The 22,873-nt window shown below is 39.5% G+C and overlaps 1 protein-coding gene and 1 long non-coding RNA gene across 4 annotated transcripts in view; one reads left to right on the top strand and one right to left on the bottom strand.

Annotated features, from left to right (window-relative positions):
- DOCK11 (dedicator of cytokinesis 11) overlaps positions 1–22,873 on the bottom strand; it is a 192,875-nt gene that overhangs the window by 49,960 nt on the left and 120,042 nt on the right. For 2 of the 3 annotated variants that reach the window (XM_041000112.1, XM_041000111.1), the window contains exons 30-35: positions 22,327–22,438; positions 20,121–20,299; positions 13,787–13,903; positions 11,656–11,731; positions 10,834–10,943; positions 6,474–6,585 (exon numbers count right to left, since the gene is read on the bottom strand). In XM_041000112.1, the coding sequence (XP_040856046.1) occupies positions 6,474–6,585; positions 10,834–10,943; positions 11,656–11,731; positions 13,787–13,903; positions 20,121–20,299; positions 22,327–22,438 (706 nt within the window). Of the gene's footprint in view, positions 1–6,473; positions 6,586–10,833; positions 10,944–11,655; positions 11,732–13,786; positions 13,904–20,120; positions 20,300–21,808; positions 21,848–22,326; positions 22,439–22,873 lie in introns of all 3 variants that reach the window. The other variant, XM_041000110.1, reaches the window with a different exon arrangement.
- On the top strand, positions 4,905–5,747 carry LOC121169527. The gene is made up of 3 exons (XR_005885852.1): positions 4,905–4,980; positions 5,476–5,535; positions 5,683–5,747. It is a non-coding gene; the product is annotated as an uncharacterized LOC121169527 (long non-coding RNA).

Here is a 22,873-nt window from a genome sequence, read left to right on the forward strand (position 1 = left end):
TTGTTTTTTTATTTGTTGGTTTTTTCTTTGTTTGCTTTTAGATTTATTTATTTGAAACAGTTAAAGAGGGAAAGGAAGAGAAAGAGAATCTATCTTCCATCTGCTGTTCGCTGGTTTATTCTCAAATGCCCACAATGATTGGAGCTGGGCTGCTCAGAAAGCCAGGACTCAGGTGGTAGAGCTCCAAGCACTTGATTCAACCCCACTCCTCTCCCAGGCATATTGGTAGAGAGCTAGATACGAAGTGGAGCAGCCGGGACACAAATTGGTGCCCATATGAGATGCCGGCCCTACAGGCAAAGGCTTCATTTGCAATGCCTTGTTATACCTCACCTCCTATTCTGAGCCTTAAAGAAGTAGAGAATGAGTCACAGACAGCTGTTTTGCTCATGTGCCAGCTACTCCCCAAATCCTCAGATCTGGCTAAGTCAGACCGAAGCCAGTAGTTATGATCACCATGAACCTGGAGCAACCACAGCAGTTGGGATGTGGAGACAAGGGGGGAGTTTGATAAAATACAGAAGGGGGCATCCCAAGCAGTATTGTAACCTCTGGTCAATAGCCAAACCCGAGATTTATTTACTAAAAAAAATAAAGCTATCAAAATGTCTCCCTCCCATTCCTTTCCTTTTTTTTTTTTTTTTAAATTCTATTTGGACTTAGTTAACAGTATCACAGACTCTCCTTGAAACTGTAACACTTTTGTGGACACCATCATAGGGTAAATTTTCAAACAAGCTCCAGCTATTCGGAAGTCATAGGACGAGACCATTTGGACTTTACGGAAGGTGAAGGGTATACAAAGCGTGGAGGTTTTGGCTTGCCTGCTGGTCACTGAAAACCATGAACACTAAGAGGCTTTAAGGATTTCAAACTATTGATCAAGAATACAAACATTAAAATACACTCAAGCTTGCTTCCAGAAAAACAATAGCAGTGACTTCTACCCTCCCCCCTCCCCCACCTTGCCCAGCTGCTCAAATGGGAAAGGCCATTTTCCCAGAAGTCCCTGCGTTTCTGGTCGCGTTCCTCTCAGAACGCCGCTGCTTGACGCCGCCGTTACCGGCGTCAGGCCAAAGCACTGACGTGACGACCTCGACGGCGGCGAGGGCTTCCCTCTCCCAGAGAGAAGCTAGTGGCCAAAAAGCTGAGATTAGCCATCCCGCTGCCCCCCTTCCCAGCTCGGTGACCAAAGCAGCGTAGGAGAAGGTCTGTGTGGGGGTGAAGGGGCTCCTCAGGGGAGTGGCGAACTCTAGTCAGCCGCCATCTTGGTAACGGTTCTGCCGAGCGCCTAGCCCATCTCAAGCGCTTCGAAATCACCGAGCCATGATGCAGGCAGGCAGCACGGGTAGGGGAGACTGGGAAGACGATGCGAGATCTGAAGAAGATAAATCACAGTCTAGCGAATGTGACTTGTCTTCGGACGAGTTTAAAAATGCATGGGTACTGCTGAAAGATCTCCATGAGGGAGAAGTTTACCGTTTAAAGGCAAAAGTGAGACGACTTAGGAAAGAGAGGTTGGCAGCAAGGAAGGCTAGCAAGAAAATCAAAGAGAAAGAATTTTACGAACAGCAGAAAGTTCTTTGCGATGTTATTGTTGAGTTACGACAGCAGTTGAACTCGAAAGTTTGTATCAACTGTTCAGTCAATGAAGCACTTAGCAGTAAGCTCCAGCAAGAGCTGACTGAGATACAGGAGAGTAATCGTAAATGTGTCGCTGCTCTCACTGCAGAAAAAGAGAAGTTAATAGAAGAAAATAAAAGGCTCGTTGAAAAGCTGAAACTAAACCAGCAACAGTATCAAATCACATTTTCTGATAGCGATGAGCAGGAGGATGTCTTTCCTTGTACCCAAAAGAATATTCCAGTCTTTATAATGAAAGAGCCTCCAGAAGGAGCTAAGATTCAATTGCCTCTGAGGCGTAGAAGGCTGATACATTCTGAGAAGCCAAAATCTGTCATAGTCTGTTCTGACAAGCTAAAACCTGTCACAGACCATCCTGACAAGCCAAAACCTGTCACAGACCATCCTGACAAGCCAAAACCTGTCACAGACCATCCCGACAAACCAAAATCGGTCGGTCAAAAACAACAGCATAACAGTCCAGATTTTCCAATTCCATTTCATAGTCAGGATCTCTTTGAAGTACCCGAGACCTCCATGGAGGAAACTTCCTCTAACACGAATATGCCTGTCCCTGGAGGCTCTCCCAATCAAAAGTCATGTTCACGTTTTTCCTCAACAACCAAACCTGGTCCTCAGAAGGGGGATAGATTTCCAGGTGTGGCCACTTCTCCTGGAGATAAGCCTAAACAGCTTAAAAAGGAAACTAAAACCAAAATACCAAAGGTCTCTACACTGCAGCATGATACTCCAAAAGACTTTTCATGGAGTCTTTCTAGTATCTCAGGAGATAATTTACCTAGTGACATAGTATCTGAAACCTCAGAAGAAAACATGCCTGGTTATAACAAAAGCCCACTTTCAACTGCCATGAGAAAGAACACACACTCTCCATCTCTTGTTGATAATACTGGGAAATCTGGGGAAAAAAGGTTATCTAGTCTTCCTAATTACAATATTGGATCTGCAGTGAGAGATCGCAGTAGCCAGAAGCCTTCTAAGGAGGAAGCTGCCTTGAGTGCCGAACAACCTTCATATTTAGGTTATAGTGTTAGTAACCCTCAAGAAGACTATGAAAGTCTGTTTCCTGGCAGTACAATAAAGAGAAAGAGAGCATTTCCAAAAAGGAAGCGAAGGTAGGTTCCTTCAGCTCCAAAGGAAAATGCTATTGTTTTTTGAAAAGGACAGTCTTCCTATCAACTCAGACTGATCCCTTTTTTCAAGATCTAGAAAAACATGGCATGAAAACTTGAAAAAAATGTTTGGCAGATGACTGTAAAACTCTGAAACAAATTATTGATAAAATGTAGTTATAAATAGGTGAACTTTATTTGTTAGTATTTGTTAGAATCCTTATATTTCCATATAAAAGTGTGCAGATAGACCATCAGTTCTGTTGACACTGAAGTTACTGATGTAATGATTCAATTTTTAAGAAAGCCGAGAGAAAACCAAAAAGGCTGTGGACTAGTAAGAACGTAATATTGCAATATGCATAAGAATAACTAAAATATAATATTTACTGGACATGACAACTAAAAGGCAAAAGGAATGAACTTTGAGAACTTCAACTCATATGTACATAGATGAATTAAAGCAATATTTATCAGACAATCTAACCCGAAAGCATCCATTTAGAAGGGTTCAAAAGCAGTTTTCAGAATAAAACCAGTATGACTTTACAGATACCTAGTGTGACAATATTTTAAAAAGATAAAATGACATATGACCCAGACTGTATTATTTATCAAAAACATGACTTTTGAAAAAGCAAGAGCAGAAGACAGATCAAATACTAGGCAGGGTTCTGTTACTGAGCAAGCAAACATCTATAAGAACAACTATGAAGTCTTCAAGAAATGCAGCAGTTATGGTTTAACCTATCAGGTTAAACATTGCAGCCAGAGACTTGTCACTGGTGAGTACTGTATGTACAAGCATACATGCATATGTGTGTGTGTGTGTGTGTGTGTATGTATGTACTGAAGTGGAGGAGTGAAAATCATGAATGTATCTCTCTTTTTCTTCCTTTGCTATTTGTCTTCTCTATATTATTATTATTATTATTATTATCTTATTATTATTTTGGCTATAGTTTTATTCAAACACTTTTATTTTTCAGCTCCTTTTTCCCTGTTCTCTTTTTTGGGGAGTTTTTTTTTTTTAAATTAGACTCACTGATTTTTTTAATACCGTAAAGTAACTCATTTAAAATGCACAATACAATTTTGCATACTTTGTAAATTATACTTTTATTATTCTATAATATATTTACAAAATAATTGTAAAACCATCAAAACTTTGATGGAATTTTTTGATAATAACTCCCTTGCCTTAAGAATACCTCATAAGGGTCTGGCACAATAGTCTAGTGTCTAAAGTCTTCACCTTGCACGCCTGGGATCCCAGATGGGCACTGGTTTGTGTTCCCAGCGGTTCCACTTCCCATCCAGCTCCCTGCTTGTGGCCTGGGAAAGCAGTAGAGCACAGCCCAAAAGCTTGGTACACTGCACCTGTGTAGGAGACCCAGAAGAGGCTCCAGGCTCCTGGTTTCAGATCGGCTCAGCTCCAGCCGTTGTGGTCACTCAGGGAGTAAAGAGCAGATGGAAGATCTTTCTCTCTGTAAAAACTGACTTTCAAACAAAAAAAAATAAATCTTAAAAAAAAAAAAACCTCATAAACATTGCCATCAATTCCTACATTGTTTCAGTTTTAGCCTTGTTAATTGTGGCTACACTTGTTAAATGATTCATTCTAGAATGAAACTTCTCTCCTTTTACTATTTTTTGTGTGTGTGTGAAACGGTAAAATTTACCACATCGCTTCAATATCAATTTTTAAAAGATTCGTTTAAAAGAGTTACACAGAGAGAAATAAAAAGATATTCCATCTCTTGGTTTACTCTCTAAATGATTGCAACGGCTGGGGTCAGGCCAGAAAGAAGCCAGGAGCCAGGAACTCCAGGGTCTTTGACACGGGTGGCAGGGGCTCAAGTACTTGGACCATCTTCCACTGCTTTTCCAGATGCATCAATATTGGAAGTAGAGTAGCTGGAATTCAAACTGGAGCCCATATGGGACACCAGGGAAGACAGCAACATAACCTACTGTGCTACAATGTTAGTTCCATAATATCTGATTTTCAGTTTACATTGTATCTTCCTAGAACTTACAGATTTCATAGTAAGTTTAAAGGTTTAACGAATGTAGCTTAGCTTAATACCTAGTAATTTAATTAATTAGCTACTAATTTTATTATCTATTTCTTCATTATTAAATAGTTAAAGCAAGTAATATTTGCTAAAAAGAAGAAGAATAGAAAATGGATAAAACAATGACTTCGATGACAAGAACTCAGGTATGTATATTTGGGACACCAGTGCAGAGAGCAACTTAACCCAGTGCACCACAGTGCCAGCCCCCTAATATTTAACTAAATTTACATTGTATCTTTCTTCAGAGAACTTAAAGATTTTACATTGTTTAAATGTTTCATTAATGTATCTTAGTTTATTTAATATCTATTTTTTAGCTAATTAGCTACTAATTCTATTATCTGTATCCCTCATTGTTAAATAAAGCAGGTAATGTTTATTTTAAAATAGCAAACAGATAAAACCAAATAGATAAAAACATGACTTTAGTGGCAAGAACTCCAGTATGTTTGTTGGGACACCAGTGCACACAGCAACTTAACCCACTGCACCACAATGCAGCCCCATAATATATGACAGTTTACATTGCATCTTCCCAGAACTTAAAGGTTTTATATTAAGTTTGAATGTTTCATTGATGTATCTTAGATTTTAATATCTTTTGATTCTTAACTAGTTTTATTATCTATATCCTTCAGTATTAAATGAAGCAAGAACAGAAAATGGATAAAACCATGACTTCAGTGGCAAGAACATAGGTATACTTATTTTTCATTAAATTTTTAACAATCTTCATTCTTATATCTATTTTTGAGCAAAAATGTAAATAAAAGGAAGGAAAGGTTGGGGGGATCATTTTAAGTAAATGTGGTATTTGAGAATAAGCAGTCTGATTTTACTTCCAGGCGTGCTGCATCCATGGTATAAGAAGAACCGAACATGATACCAGATGGTACAGTGGAGTGATGGCGCAAAGGCAACGATGCATTCCCGACCACTTGCGAACAGTTCCTGTCTTTCTGCTTATGCTTTCTAAATCCTGGGTCATGTAAAGCTAACGTTTTAAATATGAAATCTGGTTATTATTATGTCCTTCTCATGGGTTGTTGAATAAGTTCTATGCATAAAAATAAATATAAGGTTATTCCTTTATCTCAGAAATGAATTCTTAAAATTTTTAAAAATTATTTTGACGAATCAAACCTGCACACACTGATATGATATGATCCTATCTTCAGGTTTATTTTCTGAAAGTTTCTTATTTGAAAGGCATATCTCTATACAGAGAGAGAGGAAGAAAAAGAAAGATCTTCCACCCACTAGTTGATTCACTAAATGACTAGGGCTGGGGCAGGCTGAAACCAGGAGCCCAGATTTCCTTGAGTTTTTCCTATAGCAGTGGCAGGGAGCCACATACTTTGGTCATCATTTGTTGCCTTCCTCAGTATTTTAGGAGGAAGCTGGATTAAAAGTGGAACAGCTGGACTTAACAGCACTCAAGTGGGTGGTGCTAATGTCTCAAGCAGAGGCTTTAACCTCAGAATGCTCTAGGATTCATTTTAAGGAAGGTTGTACAGTCAGTATTCAAAGACCTGTTTCTAAGATACATGTTTTCTATTTACAGAAAATGGTCAAATACTTGTATGAATCTCTGAGTAGCTACAATAATCAATGTTGGAATAGTCTATAAACTCACCTTCAGATATCATTTTTACTATGTATAAGTAGCACATCAACAGACTTCTGATTTCATACTGATCCAGCCGGTTATACTGGGAGACACTATTCCTTGTAGAACTCTGCCGTGCCTGTAATATAAGGACCAGACATTTGTGAAATGGAATTACAATTGTCTTTAGCCTCTAACTTGGTAACTTTTCATCATTATCCCTATTTAGAGAAGTTCTAAACAAATATTTTATTATATCTGGAATGTAAATGGGCTGAAGTACAACCACTGGGAATTACTTTGGTGTCCAAAAAGATCAGTAATATTGTGGGTTTCATTATGATTGTACATTTAATATAGGGGCTTCTACATGGGAAAGGACTGTAGGACAAATGAAAGGTTAAAAAAACATCTTAAATTATAGAATATCTCTATAGGGCTCATTAAAATCTATTCTGCAACTTTATAGATCAGAAAAACTGTCTAAAATGGGTTACTGATATTACAGTGAGATAATTAGACTAAGAAGGACCTTTAACAATACAACATAGCAATGCCCATATTATTTCATACCTCTTGTTAAAATATAAAAAATTAAACTATGAAAAGATTTGATTTATTTGAAGGTTTATATGACTAACAGTAATCACCTAAAGTATTTATTTTCTTATTTTTGAAAAGGGAAAGAGAAGCCAGAAAGATAAGGAAAAGAAAGAGAGGCAAGGAGATTTGAGAAGTATTTACTCTTTTTAAAAACCAATCATTTCAATAAGAACTGGACTAGGAATATACAGGATTTACTAAGGCAGGATTTACTAAGAGCTTGTATCAAACATGTATCTAAGTTCTGATCACTTATTAGCTATGTGATTACTAGTAAGCATTTGACTCTGATCTTTGTTTACTTATATATATATAAGAGAGTATATTATAAATGATGTGAAATTGGAACTTTTGAAGATAAATTATTTGCTCAAAAGGTCAAGGAAGTACATATAGTCCACTAGTTTGCAATTGGTGCTCCTAAGCTAGTGGCATTAGCTAATTTGCATACAAATTTGTGGGCCCTTTTCCAGACTTCCTGAATCTCATCATCCTGATGTATACTAAGTGAAAAATCAAAACATGTTAGAATTAGAAAACCCATAGCAGCATGTTCTAAGTCACAATTCAAATTTTAAATTCAAATCAATATTTGGAAATTGCTAATTTTTATGAACCCTTCTCTAATTCATATGATTCTATAATTTTACATGGTAGTGTGACAAAAAGTTTTATTGGTTTAAAATGAGATCTGTGCCTCAAGGCAAACACATCTCAAATTTGATTGTTCATCTTGAAACAATCTGATGGGAAGGTATTCTGATTAAGTCATGCTGAGGTGCTAAGATCAGTTTACAGACTTTCAGTTTCCCCCCTCTCCAGTTAATGGCATTTTAAAAGGTTAAGTCAATCCTGCCAAAGTGTTCTTCAGTTTTAATGACAAGGAGCAACAGATATTTATGAGAGAAGCAGAGGCAGAGAGAGGTTCCCATTTGCTGGTTGACTCCTCAAATGCCGACAGCAGTGAGGAAGCTGAAGCCAGGAGCTGCAAACTTAACCTATATTAGTGGCAGGAAGGCAGCCATTTGAGCCATCAGCTGCTGCCTCCCTAGGTCTGCATTAGCAAGCTGAGTCGTGAGTCGCAGCAGAGGTTCAAACACAGCTACATCAATTAGGGAGATGGGTGTTTCAGCCAATGTCTTAACCACTAGCTCACATGTCTACCATGTTAAATATTTAAAATGTATTTATTTTTACCTGAAAAGTATATAGACATATGGAGGGTTAGCTTCCATGTGGTGGTTATCTACCCAAATGCCTTCAACAGTCACAGTTGAGCCAAGCCAAAACCAGGGGCCTGGAATTAAATCTGCGACTCCCACATGAGCGTTCATGTGCTGCTTCCCAGGGTGCAACTGAGAAGGAAGTTGAATCCGAAATGTTTGGGACTTCAGCCAAGAACTCCAATATGGGATGTGGGCCCCTTAAGCAGCAGCTTAACCGCTGAGCTAAGTACTCCACTGGATATTTTAAACTTAAATCTTCCCTCTCAAGAAACAGGTTACAGTGTGCAGGTTTAAAGAAGAGTCAGAACTATTGAAAAAATGTTTTTTAAGATGTGTAGGGAAGGCAGAAATGGCAGGCTAGGACATACCACCCTGGTTCCCAGGTGGGGGGCTGCAGATTGCCTGGGGAAGAGGGGTCTAGGGGTATGTTAAGAGTGGGATCAGCTAAGGGCACGTCTGATGGGGAGGAATGACTTACAGAGGATTCCACAAACTGGGTCACTGCACTAATAGGTAAGTGAGGGAGATGAAACCATATGGTTTAGAGGGTGGAAACCAGAGGGCATGACTAAGTCAGGCCAAGTTACACACACCCTTAGGAGACCTGGACTTAGCTAAGTAGCATCATCCACTGGCACACAAAAAGCTGGGACTAAGGGATATACCTGGCTGGGCTTGGCTGCAGTACATACTCTCAAGTGTTGGGGTAAGGAGTGGACCATGTCAGGCTGTGCTGCAGCACCTACCAGAATGCAAGAGAACCAGACCTAGGGTAGAATCTGTAGGGGACTTGTGGGCACACATCTGTGGGACTCAAGCACCCACAAACTTGCATAAGATATGGGGATGGTGATGGGCTGAGCCAGGCTAGACCATGAAACCCACTAACACGGGAGCTAGGGCTGGGAGGAGGCTGGGATGGGCCAGGCTATAGCACCTGCTGGCACATGCAAAGGCCAGGACTGAGGGCAGACCATGGCAAGCAGGGCTGCAGCACCCACTGCAGGAAACTTCCCTACTAGGCCATAGCTCCTGCTGGGAAGCACAAAATCTGGGGCAGGGTGCAGGTCAGACCAAGCAGGGCTGCAGCATTTGTGTGGGCCAAGTTTGGGGACAGGTTGGGCTGGGCCAGGTCACAGCCCCTGCTGGCATGTATAAGAGCCAGGACAGGATGTGGGCTATGCTTGGATAGGCTAGGCTGTAACATTAGCCAATGAGAGCTGAGACTGCTGGTGGGCTATGCCAGGCTGGGTTGAAGCATCCATCAACATGCACAAGATCCAGGGCTAGGAACAGGCCTGGTAGGGAAACTTCGGGAACTCCTCTGCTAGGCACAACTCCCACTTGTGACTGAACTGAGCTGGGCACAGCTGCAGCACCCATTGGCATTCATGTGGGCTGGATCTGGGGGCAGGCCAGACTGCACCTGCTAGCACTTGTAATAGCCAGAATGGGTGTGGGACAGACTGGGCTAGGCTGTGGCACCCAGTGGGTCACATGAGAGCCAGGTCTGGGTGTGGGCCAGGCTGGGCTAGGCTGGCAGCACACACTGGCGAGAGCCAGAATGGATGACAATAACTGCCAGTACTCACAAGATCTGTAGCTGGGAGCTGATCTGATAGGAGAACTTAGGGGACTTCCCTGATATGCAGCAGCTCCCACAGGTGAGTACAAGATCCAGGGCTAGGTGCATGCCTGGTATGGAACTGAGTTCACCCCAGGCAATGTTTCTTGGAGGTCTCCCCAACAAGTTCACTGGACCCAAATCCCATGCACAGGTCAAATCAAGGATATGTGGTCCAACCTTGGAGTGCATGTATCAGGACTGGGCCTCCTTCACTGCTGAAGACTGTGTAGTGGACAGCATGTCCAGATGCACACAGAGGCCAGCAGGTGATATTGACTGCCATGTCAAGAGGACAGAAAGCAGAACAGGTTGGACAATTCTGGCCAAGCTTTGAAACATGTTCCTGAGTCTATGGGTGCACACTGAGCTGGACTTGGTCAGCAAATAGACCTTGGAAAGATTTTCTCAATCCTGTTACCACAAAGCTGACAATGCCTCAGAACTATCAAAGCCACTCCAGCAACACTCTCAGAACATTCTTCTCCACATCGGGTTCCCCATTCCCGGTGCTGATGTAGTTTAACAGCAAGGAATGGCTCCCTCTCCTTCCCTTATACCAGACCAGGAGAATAAAATGAAAAGAACTGAAATATTGGTCCCACCCACCTTCCTCCATACCTGGATCCCACCCTAACTGGAGTCCCACATGGGCATATTCTCAACTATGTAAACAATGTTAGAAATAAAATTAAAAAATTAAAACAAGAACTATCAAAAATGAATGCCTGATTGTCCAGAAACAGTTCAGGATATCCAAATAGCTGCTGCCAGGACACAACAGGATTGTTAATGCTTCTAAGAGTTATGTATGTCATGTTTTCTATAGCTCTAGGATGCACAATAGGAGAGTAAAGAGACTCATATGTGTTTTAAAAAAAAAAAGACTGTTGTGTCCTAACACATCACTAAAGTTATGATTTTCGTATCTTACGTTTTCAACTGTGTTGCCCTGATCTGGAAATCCTGTTGCTCCTTCTGGGATGAGGGACCCTCTGGAATCTTCCCTCTTCATGCCATGACCATTTGGAAAAGACACATAAGCTGGGAAAAAAGCCAAGTTACTGTTAAAAACATGACAAAATGTCAAAAAAAATTTTTTAAATAAGTACTGGTTTAACTTAAGATATGTGGGTACTTCAAAAAGGTTGTGGAACACTGAATTAAAAGATTTGTTTTGGTGACTTAAAAGTATTTTTTGAAATCCATGCATGTTTCTTCATAATATACATTTTCCATAAACCTGCTGAAGACCCCTTCTATTACAGGGAATAGACAGTGGTCATATAAAATCTAAAATAAATTAATATCAAAGCACTGTAATATGCCAAGTAACACTTAAGCAGATTTTTTTTTAAATCCCTCAAAATTTATTATCATGCATAAAATTACAAGAAATTCCTTGAGACATAAAACAAAGAAAACTCATAAAAATAGATAAGGAAACTTGGGTTCAACAAAAGGAAGTGTTTTGCCCCAAACTGGTGACAGATAAGAGGATTGAAACCAGTATTTTTCTCACTATCTTCATTTTCTCAGTACATCAAGCTAGATCTTTAAGAAAAATAGTCAAAGTTTAAACAAGCTTAGACAAAAACATACCTAGGCAAAGAAATGTGGCTGCAAGTGTAACAGATTTCAATTACACTTAACAGAGAACATGCTATGTATAGTTTTCTATAGTTTCCTAATTATGAAATACAAAGCACAATTTCTAAAACCCAAGCAATGTACAATCTTTAAAGTGCTTAATTACCAGTATCTTTTTCAGTACTCAGACTCCCTCTACTTGCAGGTGAAGTAAAGCCACATGGAAACTCATCCCTGGATGCCTGTAACAGAATAAGATATCTTGTTATTTAAACTAATTATATGCTAGGATAGGATGTGGTTACAAGCATACTGATAACCATGACTCTAATCAAGCGACATCGCTCTAGATGGCTGTAACTGGTGCAATCTAACCAGGGCTCAGTTCTCCTTGGAATCAGGGAAAATGCTAAAAGTAGGGGAGTGAGTCTAAGCTCTAAGTGAACTTGACCTACAAAAGAAAAGATCAGATCAGTGAACTATTTCTGAATATCACTGTTACATGAATACGGAGTGAGGCTAAGTATGGGCTACTCTATGCTCATTAGAAAAACCACCCTAGCACACAGGTAAATGCTTTAGCATTCACATTCTGCTGACTGACAAGCTCAGGAGGTCAAGGCAAGCTTGGCAGCGGTTGGCACTGCATAGGAGGAAATTCCAGAAGAAACTATAAAGAGACATTTTTGAACCTGTGATCCAACAACATAACATGGTTCTAAGTGCAAGAATGGGGCACAGTGACTAAATCCTTGCCTTATATGTGCTGGGATTCTATATGGGTGCCGGTTCATGCCCTGGCTACTCCACTTCCTATCCAGCTCCCTGCTTGTGACCTGGGAAACCTTTGGAGGATGATCCAAAGCCTTGGGATCCTGCACCTGTGTGGGAGACCTGGAAGAAGCTCCTGGCTCCTGGCTTTGGATTGGCTCAGCTCTAGCAACTGTGGTCACTTGGAGAGTGGGCTTGCGGACAGAGAATCTTTCTGTATCTCTTCTCTGTAAATCTGCCTTTCGAAGAAAAAAAAAAATAAACCTTTCAAAAAGAAAAAAAAAGTGCAAGGGTGGTTGTGGGCTGTACAGAACAGGGTTTGGGGGCATAGGACTCAGGGCTGGAGGAAACAGGTGTTTAGCCCATCTGTTAAGTTGTCCACATCCCCACAGTGGAGTGCCTGGTTTGTGTAACTGCCTTTGGCTGCTGACCCTAGTCTTGCCAGTGCAAACCCTGGGAGGAAGGGGTCTTCAAGAGACTGGATCCCTGTCACCCATGTGGGAAACTTAGTTTGAGTTCCTGGCTCCCAACTTTGGGATGGTCTGGGCTGGGCTGTTGTGGGCACATGGAGAGAAACAGCAGATGGGATTTCCTTCTTTCTCTCTGCCTTTTAAAGATATCAAATTTTATTTTTTAAAAAAAAGATCCTAGAGGAAGAAAACACAAACACAGATGAACCATAATAAACTAAAAGGGATTCACCAAGAAATATTCAAAGGAGATCACCAAGGGAGAGGAAAAATAGACAGAGTCTAATTCCCAGTGCATAAAACACAAGGTGAAGAATATTTGTCCAATTTTCATGCAGAATAAATATGTAAAAGAATATTAACAACAAAAAAAAATCTTAAAAACCAAGGGACTCCTGATGTTTTCTTGGACCTAATTATTGCTATTCACATTCTAGTGTACGGATCAACAGCAGCCAAAAGCTTGTTAGAAGCACAAACACTCTAGTCCTGACCTAGGTTTATTGAATTAAAATCTGTGTTAACAAATTTTCCAGGCCAGAGGCCAGCATTTGGCACAGCAGATAAGCAACCATGTGCAAAACCAATATTCTACTTGGGTACCAGAGTGCTTGGGTTGGAACTTCTTTTGGGTTAGTTCTCCATTTCTGCTTCTTGATTCTGTGCCCATTGCAAGGCAGCAGATGATAGTTCAAATGATTGGCTCCGTGCCACCCATACAGGAGACCCAGATTCAGTTCTAAGTCCCTGGCTTTGGCCCGGCCGAGCCATGAAGGTTTTGTGCACTTGGGGAAATGAAGCAGCAGAGAACTCCCTGTCTCCATGCCTTTCAAATAACTACCTATCTACCTACCCAAATAAGTTTTAAAAAATTTCCCAGGTAACTGACAGGTGCATTAGAGTTTAAGAAACACTTTTCTAGAAAAGATGATGTAAATTTTTAAATGGAGTAGAAAGTGAATTCTTAAGTTTGATACAACACAACATTTGGTTCAAGTTCCAAATGCATTCAATTAAGATAGGAGAAAACTCCAAAAGAAATGCGTTACTACTTACAGAATTAGGCATGGCTGCACAGGAATACAAGGTGTCTCGACCTGCTAATCGCTGTATATTTTCCAAAAGCAATCCAACAAATGGGAGGTACAGTTGTGCTATTTTTGCTTGTTGATTCTGAAAAATAATTAAAGTTTATTAGATATATAATATGCATATATTACAGATAAACACAGTTGGTTCCAGATAGCAGTTTGAAGACCCTCAAGAAATTAACAAAGCACGAGTTCATTTACACTTAATGCGAAGCTATCACAAAACTTTGTTAGCATTTAGTTGTACATGACTCAGTCAACTCATCCCTCAACATAACTACATGAAGTAAAATGTTTAACAGCAGTTGACCTATAAGGCAGGAAATATTCTATTTTTAGCTCCCGTGAGAGCTGAGCTTCATGCGAGCAGGGACTGTGTCAGTCTTGTTCACTGCTTCATCCCCAGTGTCGGGGAACAGAGCAGACAGTTAACACACATTCACTGAATGAATGAATATATGGGAAATGGGGGAAAATGGCAAATGACTGTACTCGTGTGAGAATGAATGGACTTTTTTCTTTGCTTAAAGCTGCAATTAGAATGACATGAGCTTAGCCCTCTGTGTCAATTCTGAAACTTGAGTGACTGATGTATTTATAGGTATAGAGATACAGTTGACCACTAACACAGCCAATGTGGCATCTTTTACACACATTTACTCTTGCTTTCCTGAGCTACAGGCATTCATCATCAGCTACATAGCTATATTAAAATCAGAGCAAACAATGTGATGGCCTAAGTTGTATCCTCCCCATTTCAGGACTTGGAAACATTTGACAAAAGACTTGAATAAGGTTTCTAGAGCAAAATGGTCAGTCTAGAGAATACAGATTATAGTACCTCACTGTTGTTCTAGTTTGAATTTATTCTAGACACCAGACATTTTTCATATGTTAATTGGCCATCTGCACTTCTTTTGTGAATTTCAAGAACCTTTACAGACTTACTTCCAACATAACACATCATTAACAATAGCTTCTATCAGCAGAAGGTTTGGACTCAATAGGTGTGAGCTGCTCTAGATGATGCTGATGTGCACCGTATAAAGGTTTAAAAACCCTTGTCCATTCGAACTTCCTGCCCAAGGCAGCAGTGGATCTTCCATAGACCCCTGGCAAATACTTCAGTCCTAACGGCTGGCCTTAAAAACGGTAGCCTTTTTGTGGGTTCTGGAGTTGAAACACATTGTTGTAAGTTCACCCAGCTAGGTGTGATTTTATTCTTCAGAGCTAGAAAGTTTAAGTCTGCTTTTACTTTCACATGGAGACTTTTCAGGTGTGGGGACCCTGCTTTCTGCTAAGGGATACATGGACAGTTATGATATAAATCACAAGCATATAAAATTGTAAGTTTAAAAATTAGCCTGTGGGCCTGGCGGTGTGGCCTAGCGGCTAGAGTCCTCGCCTTGAACGCGCCAGGATCCCATATGGGCACCAGTTCTAATCCCGGCAGCTCTACTTCCCATCCAGCTCCCTGCTTGTGGCCTGGGAAAGCAGTCGAGGACAGCCCAAAGCTTTGGGACCCTGCACCCGTGTGTGAGACCCGGAAGAAGTTCCTGGATCCTGGCTTCAGATCGGCATAGCATCGGCCGTTGCGCTCACTTGGGGAGTGAATCAGACGGAAGATCTTTCTCACTGTCTCTCCTCTCTGTATATCTGACTTTGTAATAAAAATAAAATAAATCTTTAAAAAAATAGCCTGTTACATAAAGGAAACAATATGGAAACAATAGTCTTACCCACTTTCCTATAGCCCTTGAACCTTTTTACCCTAATTAGCTATGTAAAGATTGTCAAAAATATAATAAAAAAATGAAGAAAAAAATAGCCAGTTATAGACTTACTGAATTTCAAGTTCTGTCTGGATGCCTTAGCACGGATAGACCAAATGATTTTTGCTGGCTTTCATGTGGTTCATGGGCCAGCAATGCCCCACCTCTGCTTTGGAGACTGTTACCATGAATTGTGTTAACTTGCTCTTCACGAGGGTAAATAGCCCTCGGGAATTATTCCTTTTTTAGTTTAGGGATTTGGATTTATGATTTTCTTATCACCATGATCATCCATTTGGCAGTTGTCTATGTTTTCAATGCCTCAACTTGAGATCCAAGAGACAGTACAGATTTGGGAACTAGCTACATATAAATCTTCCTCTTCCATTTAATGGCTGCCAGACTTTGACCAATTCAGCCTCACTTTTTTCCTCAGTAGGACCTGATACAGATATTAACGCATGTGATGTATTTAATACACTATTTGGCAGTGTGTCCTCAATGAATTCTGGCTGCTATTGTTAATACTACAGCTTCTAGATAAAAGTCCATTTTTATTTTGCTATTGAATTGTCTCTAGGGAGGGAGTCAGAACAGCTCTTTTCAAGTGAATGGAAACATAGGAAAACACATAATCACTGCAAAATACATGAAAGTTTTGCTGGCACAAAAGACAGAAAATAATATTTGAATATAAGACTATTCAGATAAACTAAATAAGGCATACCCATATGATGGGATACTTTGCAATTATTTTTTTAACGTTGTAGATCTACGTAGCAGGACGTATTGTTAAGTGAAAAAAGAAAAAAGCATAATACTCTCTATTATATATATGCACACATCTGTTTCACATTTATCACCTAGGTCTGTGCATACATATAATAGAAGTATACAAAAGAAAGGGGCAGCAGAAGTTGTTTTTTGGAAAGACGACCTTCAGGATGAAGATAAAGTGAGAGAAGCATCTTGCTTTTTGTTTTTCACCCTGTATTTGGGTCACATTTTCTCAAAACCAAACAAAACAAAAACTAATTTTCCCACAGCCAGCTGGAAGTAAAAGTTACAATTCTCTTAGGTGTTAACATCATTTGTTTTGGGTACAGGAACTATACACAGTCCAGCACAAGTATTAGATACTGGACATTCTTGTTTCAATTATGAAAGATGCCTCTTGGTAATTATAACAAGAGACCTCTCCCAGAAGTTTCTAAATAAACAGGGTCGGTCCTGGCTATGTATCTAGAATTCCATCAGAGGGTGGATCACATTGGTCATGTGAAAGGGAAAGGATGACCATGGAGTCTACGCTTAAAGTATGCTTTCTGTAGGAAACATTCCCTTAAAAATTTTAACTGTTGAAGCCAGCACAACAGCTCAATTGCTAGTCCTCAGCCTTCCATCACTGACATCTGGTTCATGTCCCAGCTGCTCCACTTCCCATCCTGCTCCCTGCCTGTGGTCTGGGAAAGCAGCGGAGCACTGCCCAAAGCCTTGGGACCCTACATTCATATGGGAGACCCAGAGGCTCCTGGCTTTGGAATAGTTCTGCTTTGGCCCTTGATGTCATTTGGGAAGTGAATAGCAAACAGAAGGATCTCTCTCTCTCTCTCTCTCTCTCTCTCTCTCTCTCTCTCTCTCTTTCTCTCTCTCTCTCACTTCTCTCTGTAAATCTGCCTTTCCAATAAAAATAAATATATTTTTAAAAAAATTTAACTATTTATTGGAGGTCACATTGGAGGAATGAGTGCAAATTAAAGCTTGAAGTTCCCTTTGAACCCTTGATTTGGCAACATCATTCCTGAGAAGCATATTTTACTTGAATGCATTTGACAAATGACCTGATACCCAGGTCACCTGTAAACTCTTCAGACAAAACACAGAAAGCACGTTTTGTATCTTCTTCCAATACGCTAGGATTGAAACAGCAGTAACCAGGTCCACGAAGCAAAGTTCTTTTGGAGGGATTCCTATACTTAGTTGATGCCTGTATGAAGCTTTTGAGCAAAGAGGTAAGGGCTTCAGAAATCACTAGAAGGTTGATGAAGCTGGACATGGCAATATTTCCCATAACTTAAAATATCAAACAGGCATAATGTCTAACATTTTAACAGGTACCACTTTGAAAGTGTGTGCTTGTGTATGTGTGTCTGTGTGCATGTGCGTGCAAACAAACTGCTTTCAGAATTTAAAATGTAACAATGTGCAAATTTGTGTTGTGAAATATTTCAATTCCAATTCTGGGGAAAACTCTGATTGGATCATATTTTCCTTCACTTTAATCTGTAGAGGTAGTAGAGAAAAACACATCTCTCTGCTTCACTGCAAGGAAGTTCATTTTGTACTTTTCCTGTGAATCCTTTAAATTTTCAGCAACAGGCATTTTCCTCTGCACCACAAAAGGCTCTTTCTCCTGTTCCTCAGCCGTTAAGGAGAGCTCAGTAACCCCTGACATTTTTGAAAATATGACTTAGCATGGCTGGACCGAATAACTTGCAAGATGTTTTTAAATTTGGACTGTTATATACCATAACATATATATAACTCGTGTTAAATCAGTATCAACATTAACAAAAAACTATATGGCACATCAGGGAGAAAACTACATGAAGTTACAGTGTGTTGTAACAGTTCAGATGTGGCAAAAACAATGTAGACCACAGTGAGCAAGTTACATTTTAAAGCATAGGCACTTTTACTAACTCTAGGAGAAAAAAAAATGAAAAAAAGCTAGCAAGATCCGTAATTAAAAAAAAAAATCTTTGAAAAGAAATCTTTGTAATTAAAGAGGTATGAGAAGACATCGCCGGCAGGCATTTTTGTTTATAAAGAGCAAAGGAGTAGGGGGCAGTGCTGTGGCAAAGCCAACTCAGCATCTGCCTACAGCACTGGCAATCCTATATGGGTACCAGTCCAAATTCTGGCTGCTCCACTTCTAACCCAGCTCCATTCTAGTGCCTTAAAGAGGAGGGCAAGGGAGAATGACCCCCGTGTTCAGAGCACTGCACTCAAGCAGCAGACCCAGAGGAGGCTCCCGGCTTTGGACTGGCTCAAGCTCCAGCCATTGTAGTCACTTGGGGAGTGAACCAGCAGATGGACAAGTTATCTCTGTCTCTCCTTCTCTCTCTGTAATTCTGCCTTTCAAATAAAAATAAATCTTAAAAAAAAAAAAGCCGAAATACTGTGGGAAAGAGTAAAACACATCTCTGAATCAGCTTTCCAAAATGATCACAATAATCAATAAACTCATCATTTATTGTATTTCAGTGTAAAAACAAGAAAAAAATTGTTCATTCAGGAACAACATGCTGTTTGCCTTGAGCCATGTAATGCCAGTGAAATAAGTCAGGCCATTTGAAATCTATTTAGCTTTTCAACCCAGAGGATTTAATGTCAGAAGATCTGTATACACTAGGGTCCTTCGAAGAGTATGCAGAAAACAGAACAAAAAATACAAGTTGATTTTGGTGCAAAAAAACCCTGCAATTCATGGATAGTTTTGTCATAATACACCTTTCCAATACATATTTTAAAGACCCACTGTGTGTACGGTTTTAAAACATTTCACAACAAAATTATTTTTAATTCCATTTCTGTGAATTGCTTCTTAAGCCCAGTCATTTATTAGAAGTGCAAATGATAGCAACTATAGCTGTGGCTTACACAAACAGCTATTGTATAACATATGTAGGGCTTAGAGCCTCACCCACATCGAAAGATAGCAACACTGCTACATCAACGTTTAGCGGGAACAAAATGTTCGTGTTACCTATTTATATATGATATGCTTAACATATATTACAATATTTAATAATGAATAACTATAATATTTATTTAAAATATATATATCTTTAAGAATATCTATTTAGCTTTACATTTGACAGAATATGCATGGCTGCAATCCTGTAAGAGTTCTTTAAAAATTCATAATCAGCTTATGTAACTATTCTGAAATGATGGCTACATTGTTCTTTAAATATTTAAGAAACCAGTATTTTTGTACAACAGTTAACTTAGCAGTTTTTTTTTAAAAACCTCGTGATTAGAAACGGGAAAAAAAAAAGCTTATTTGTAAAAATAAGACTTCAAGGCCTGCACAGTGGCTCAACAAGCTAATCCTCTGCCTGCAAGCACTGGTACCCAATATGGGCACTGGTCCATATCCTGGTTGCCCCAATTCCAACCCAGCTCTTTGCTCACTGGACTGGGAAAGCACCGGGGGAAGCTCAAGTCCTTGAGCCTCTGCCACCCATGTGGGAGACCTTTTAGGAAGCTCCTAGATACTAGCTCTGGATCGGCTCAGCTCCGGCACTTGTGGCCATTTGGGGAGTGAACCAGTGGGTGGAAGGACTCTCTCCCTCTCATCCTCTGTCTCTCCTTCTCTTTGTAAATATGACTTTCAAATAAAAATGGATAAATCTTTTTTAACATTTCATCAATGCTCATGTGCTCTTTCTTGTCAACTGAATAAAAAATCTTACTAGACATTTACTAATGTGGTGTTCACAACTCTACAGACATCCTTACCTTGTGTTGGTACCTAGTGTCAAATGCATGCTTTATCAAAAGATTCTTTACGACAGAGATAGCTGTATATCTGATTTCATAATTGTCTTGAAGAGCAATGGAGGTTTCCCTCAAAAGTAGACCAACCAGGAAATGATGCTTGCAATACTCATCTGATAAACTGTATTCAAGACTGGAATCTGCAGTACAATGAAATGGAAAACCCATTTATAAAAATATCAAAGAAATCATAATATAAAAAATATTACATTTATTGCCTACAAATCTATAATCATGCTAGCTAGAGCTATGATTTTTTATTATTCAAGAATCTGAATAATTCTTCCATTGTACATTATAAGCATGCAAAATTTCGTAAGAGCTCTCATCATTAGGACTAGATGGTAGTTTAAATGATAATTTCAGTCAGCCAGAAAATCCTGAGATTCTCTCCCCTGCCCCAACCCTAGATTATTTTAAACTCTTTAAAATAGCATGGAACCTAGAATAAAGTAACGCTATATTTGCTCATGTCTTAAACTATTTCTTTATATCTGAAGAAGTTTCATTACAATTACTCATGTTAAGTAACTATTCGACAGTTCTTTATTTATCCAAATATACTTGAAAATAGGAGGAGAAACTAGGAACACCTGAACCAATCTAACAACATCAACTGAATATTTTAGTAAACACTACATATTGGCCAAAATCTGTATGTGAGATATAGGAAGAAAACCAGCCTCATCTCGCTCCACTCCACCAGATGAAGTCTTCACTCCCTATTATCTTCACAGTGTATTTGAAACCCCAGATGTTAATTTCCCTGCTTGGAATTTGCCTTCTAGCTACTCAGAGGACACAGTGAATGGGTTTAATCATTTCAACTATGCCATTTCTACTCTCCATATCCTCTTTCCCTACCTCGTGATTTTGTGAGGGTCAAAAAAATGAAGTACATGTTTTCTTTCTTTTTTTGACCTGTATAGCATCTAATATAATTCTATTTATCCAGAGTGAACTTAATAAATGCAGAGGTGTAGTTTCATTCTAAATCCCTGATGAACTCCTTACCCCATTTTTTCCTGACTTCCTCATAGCTTTCAACACATTCTAGAGCAAGTAGGTGAGCTATGCAGATACTCAAAATGTATTGAAGGAATGGCTGAACAGGGCTGCTATGGTTTTTACATTTTTTTCTCTATTTTTAATGGCTGTGATTGCATCACTAAAGCCATCACTCAACAGATGCTAAAAACCAAGGTGATTGGTTTTTCTCCCTGCATTGGCCATGCTTTATGAATCTCACTTTGTATACATAAGGGCTACTTACTGCCTAAGCAAGGTAGTCTTATCTGAGAAGATTTTGCAAATGGATTTTTTTAGTTCAAGCCACACCTTCAAATACGAGAGAAGGCATGACTGAAAGAGATACCATACTTTTCAGAACAGATACTTTCAGCTCCACCCCTGGCCCCATGGCAGACTGCTGCAGGAACTTATGTTCAAACTGATTTCAAGACTAGCAACACTCGAGCTTATTTCCAAAGTAAACATACTGCCTCCTAGATTTTCTGAGTACTTGAACTGAAGCTTCACTTTGGCTAGGGAGGATTTGCCAAGCAAACAAAGCCCCCATCCACCTCAGCCATTCATCAATGGTGTTTAGAGATAGCAAACTACTTTAGAGTGAACCGAGTAAAACCTACCTACTGAAGTCAAACGGTCCACCGCAAATGAAAAAAAATCTAATTAATATATGAAAAGAAAGGGGACAAATAAAAAACATAGTAACATAAGAATAGTGCTACACAACAAAGCATACAATAAAACTAGCAATGGAGATCATGAAAGCATTTCATAGTTAATACATACATACTATGATTTTATTCTATAATTTTTTGATGCTTTCAGCAGAAACACATTCCTATTTTTCTTAATTTTGCCTCATGTAAAATTTCAAACACCAATACATAGAACAATTTTATCAGTATCAATATCAGCATTTAAGCAGCAATTTATGTAACACAGTGTCATCATGCTATGAAGACAACCCTTGACATAAAAGAAATGGCAGAATACCATTAATGGACCCAGCTTCACACTTTAACAATTCTGAGGTCACATTCAAGATGATCAGTTTAACTAGGCAGCACTACACTACACTAGCACTTGCGAAAACAAAAGGGCAGGAGCATCCCAGATGTTGGAAAATGCCAATACATACCTTGAACTCTCTGCAATTTAGGTTTTCCAAATGCCATTGGCAAGTTCAGAGGAATGTAATGTTCATGGTTGCAAATCGTTTGCAGAAATTCAAACTTGTATTCTGCCAAAACCTAAACCAAAAGAAATTAAACACTCACTCATATTTGGCAGGCATTTACAATTTTAGTAACTAAATCGTTTGTATTGATTGTCACAACAAAAGCATCTAGACTGAGATGGGCTCTGTATGCGTGAGAGTTAACACAGCTGGCCTGAGACTGCTCCCCTCACAAAGCACATGCTCCCAAGGTTGCTCTTTGGCTGGCATCTGGAAAGTTGGATTTTGACACATTTCCTTATCAATTTTTGCACACTGAGTGCCAGTCTGCACTATTGTTAGATTATTTCACAAACAATGATTTTACGGCAAAAACCTGTTTTGATTTCCTTCCTCAGAGTCTGGAATTTGGATGAGGCACCAGTATTCATACATGATCAGTCCCCAACAGAAATCTCAATGCATGGAGTCTGCAATAAGCACTCCTGAACAGAATTGATGTACACAT

Source organism: Ochotona curzoniae, unplaced genomic scaffold (genome assembly GCF_017591425.1).
Source record: "Ochotona curzoniae isolate NIBS_2020 unplaced genomic scaffold, NIBS_Ocur_1.0 scaffold_1852, whole genome shotgun sequence".
Lineage (NCBI taxonomy): Eukaryota > Metazoa > Chordata > Mammalia > Lagomorpha > Ochotonidae > Ochotona > Ochotona curzoniae.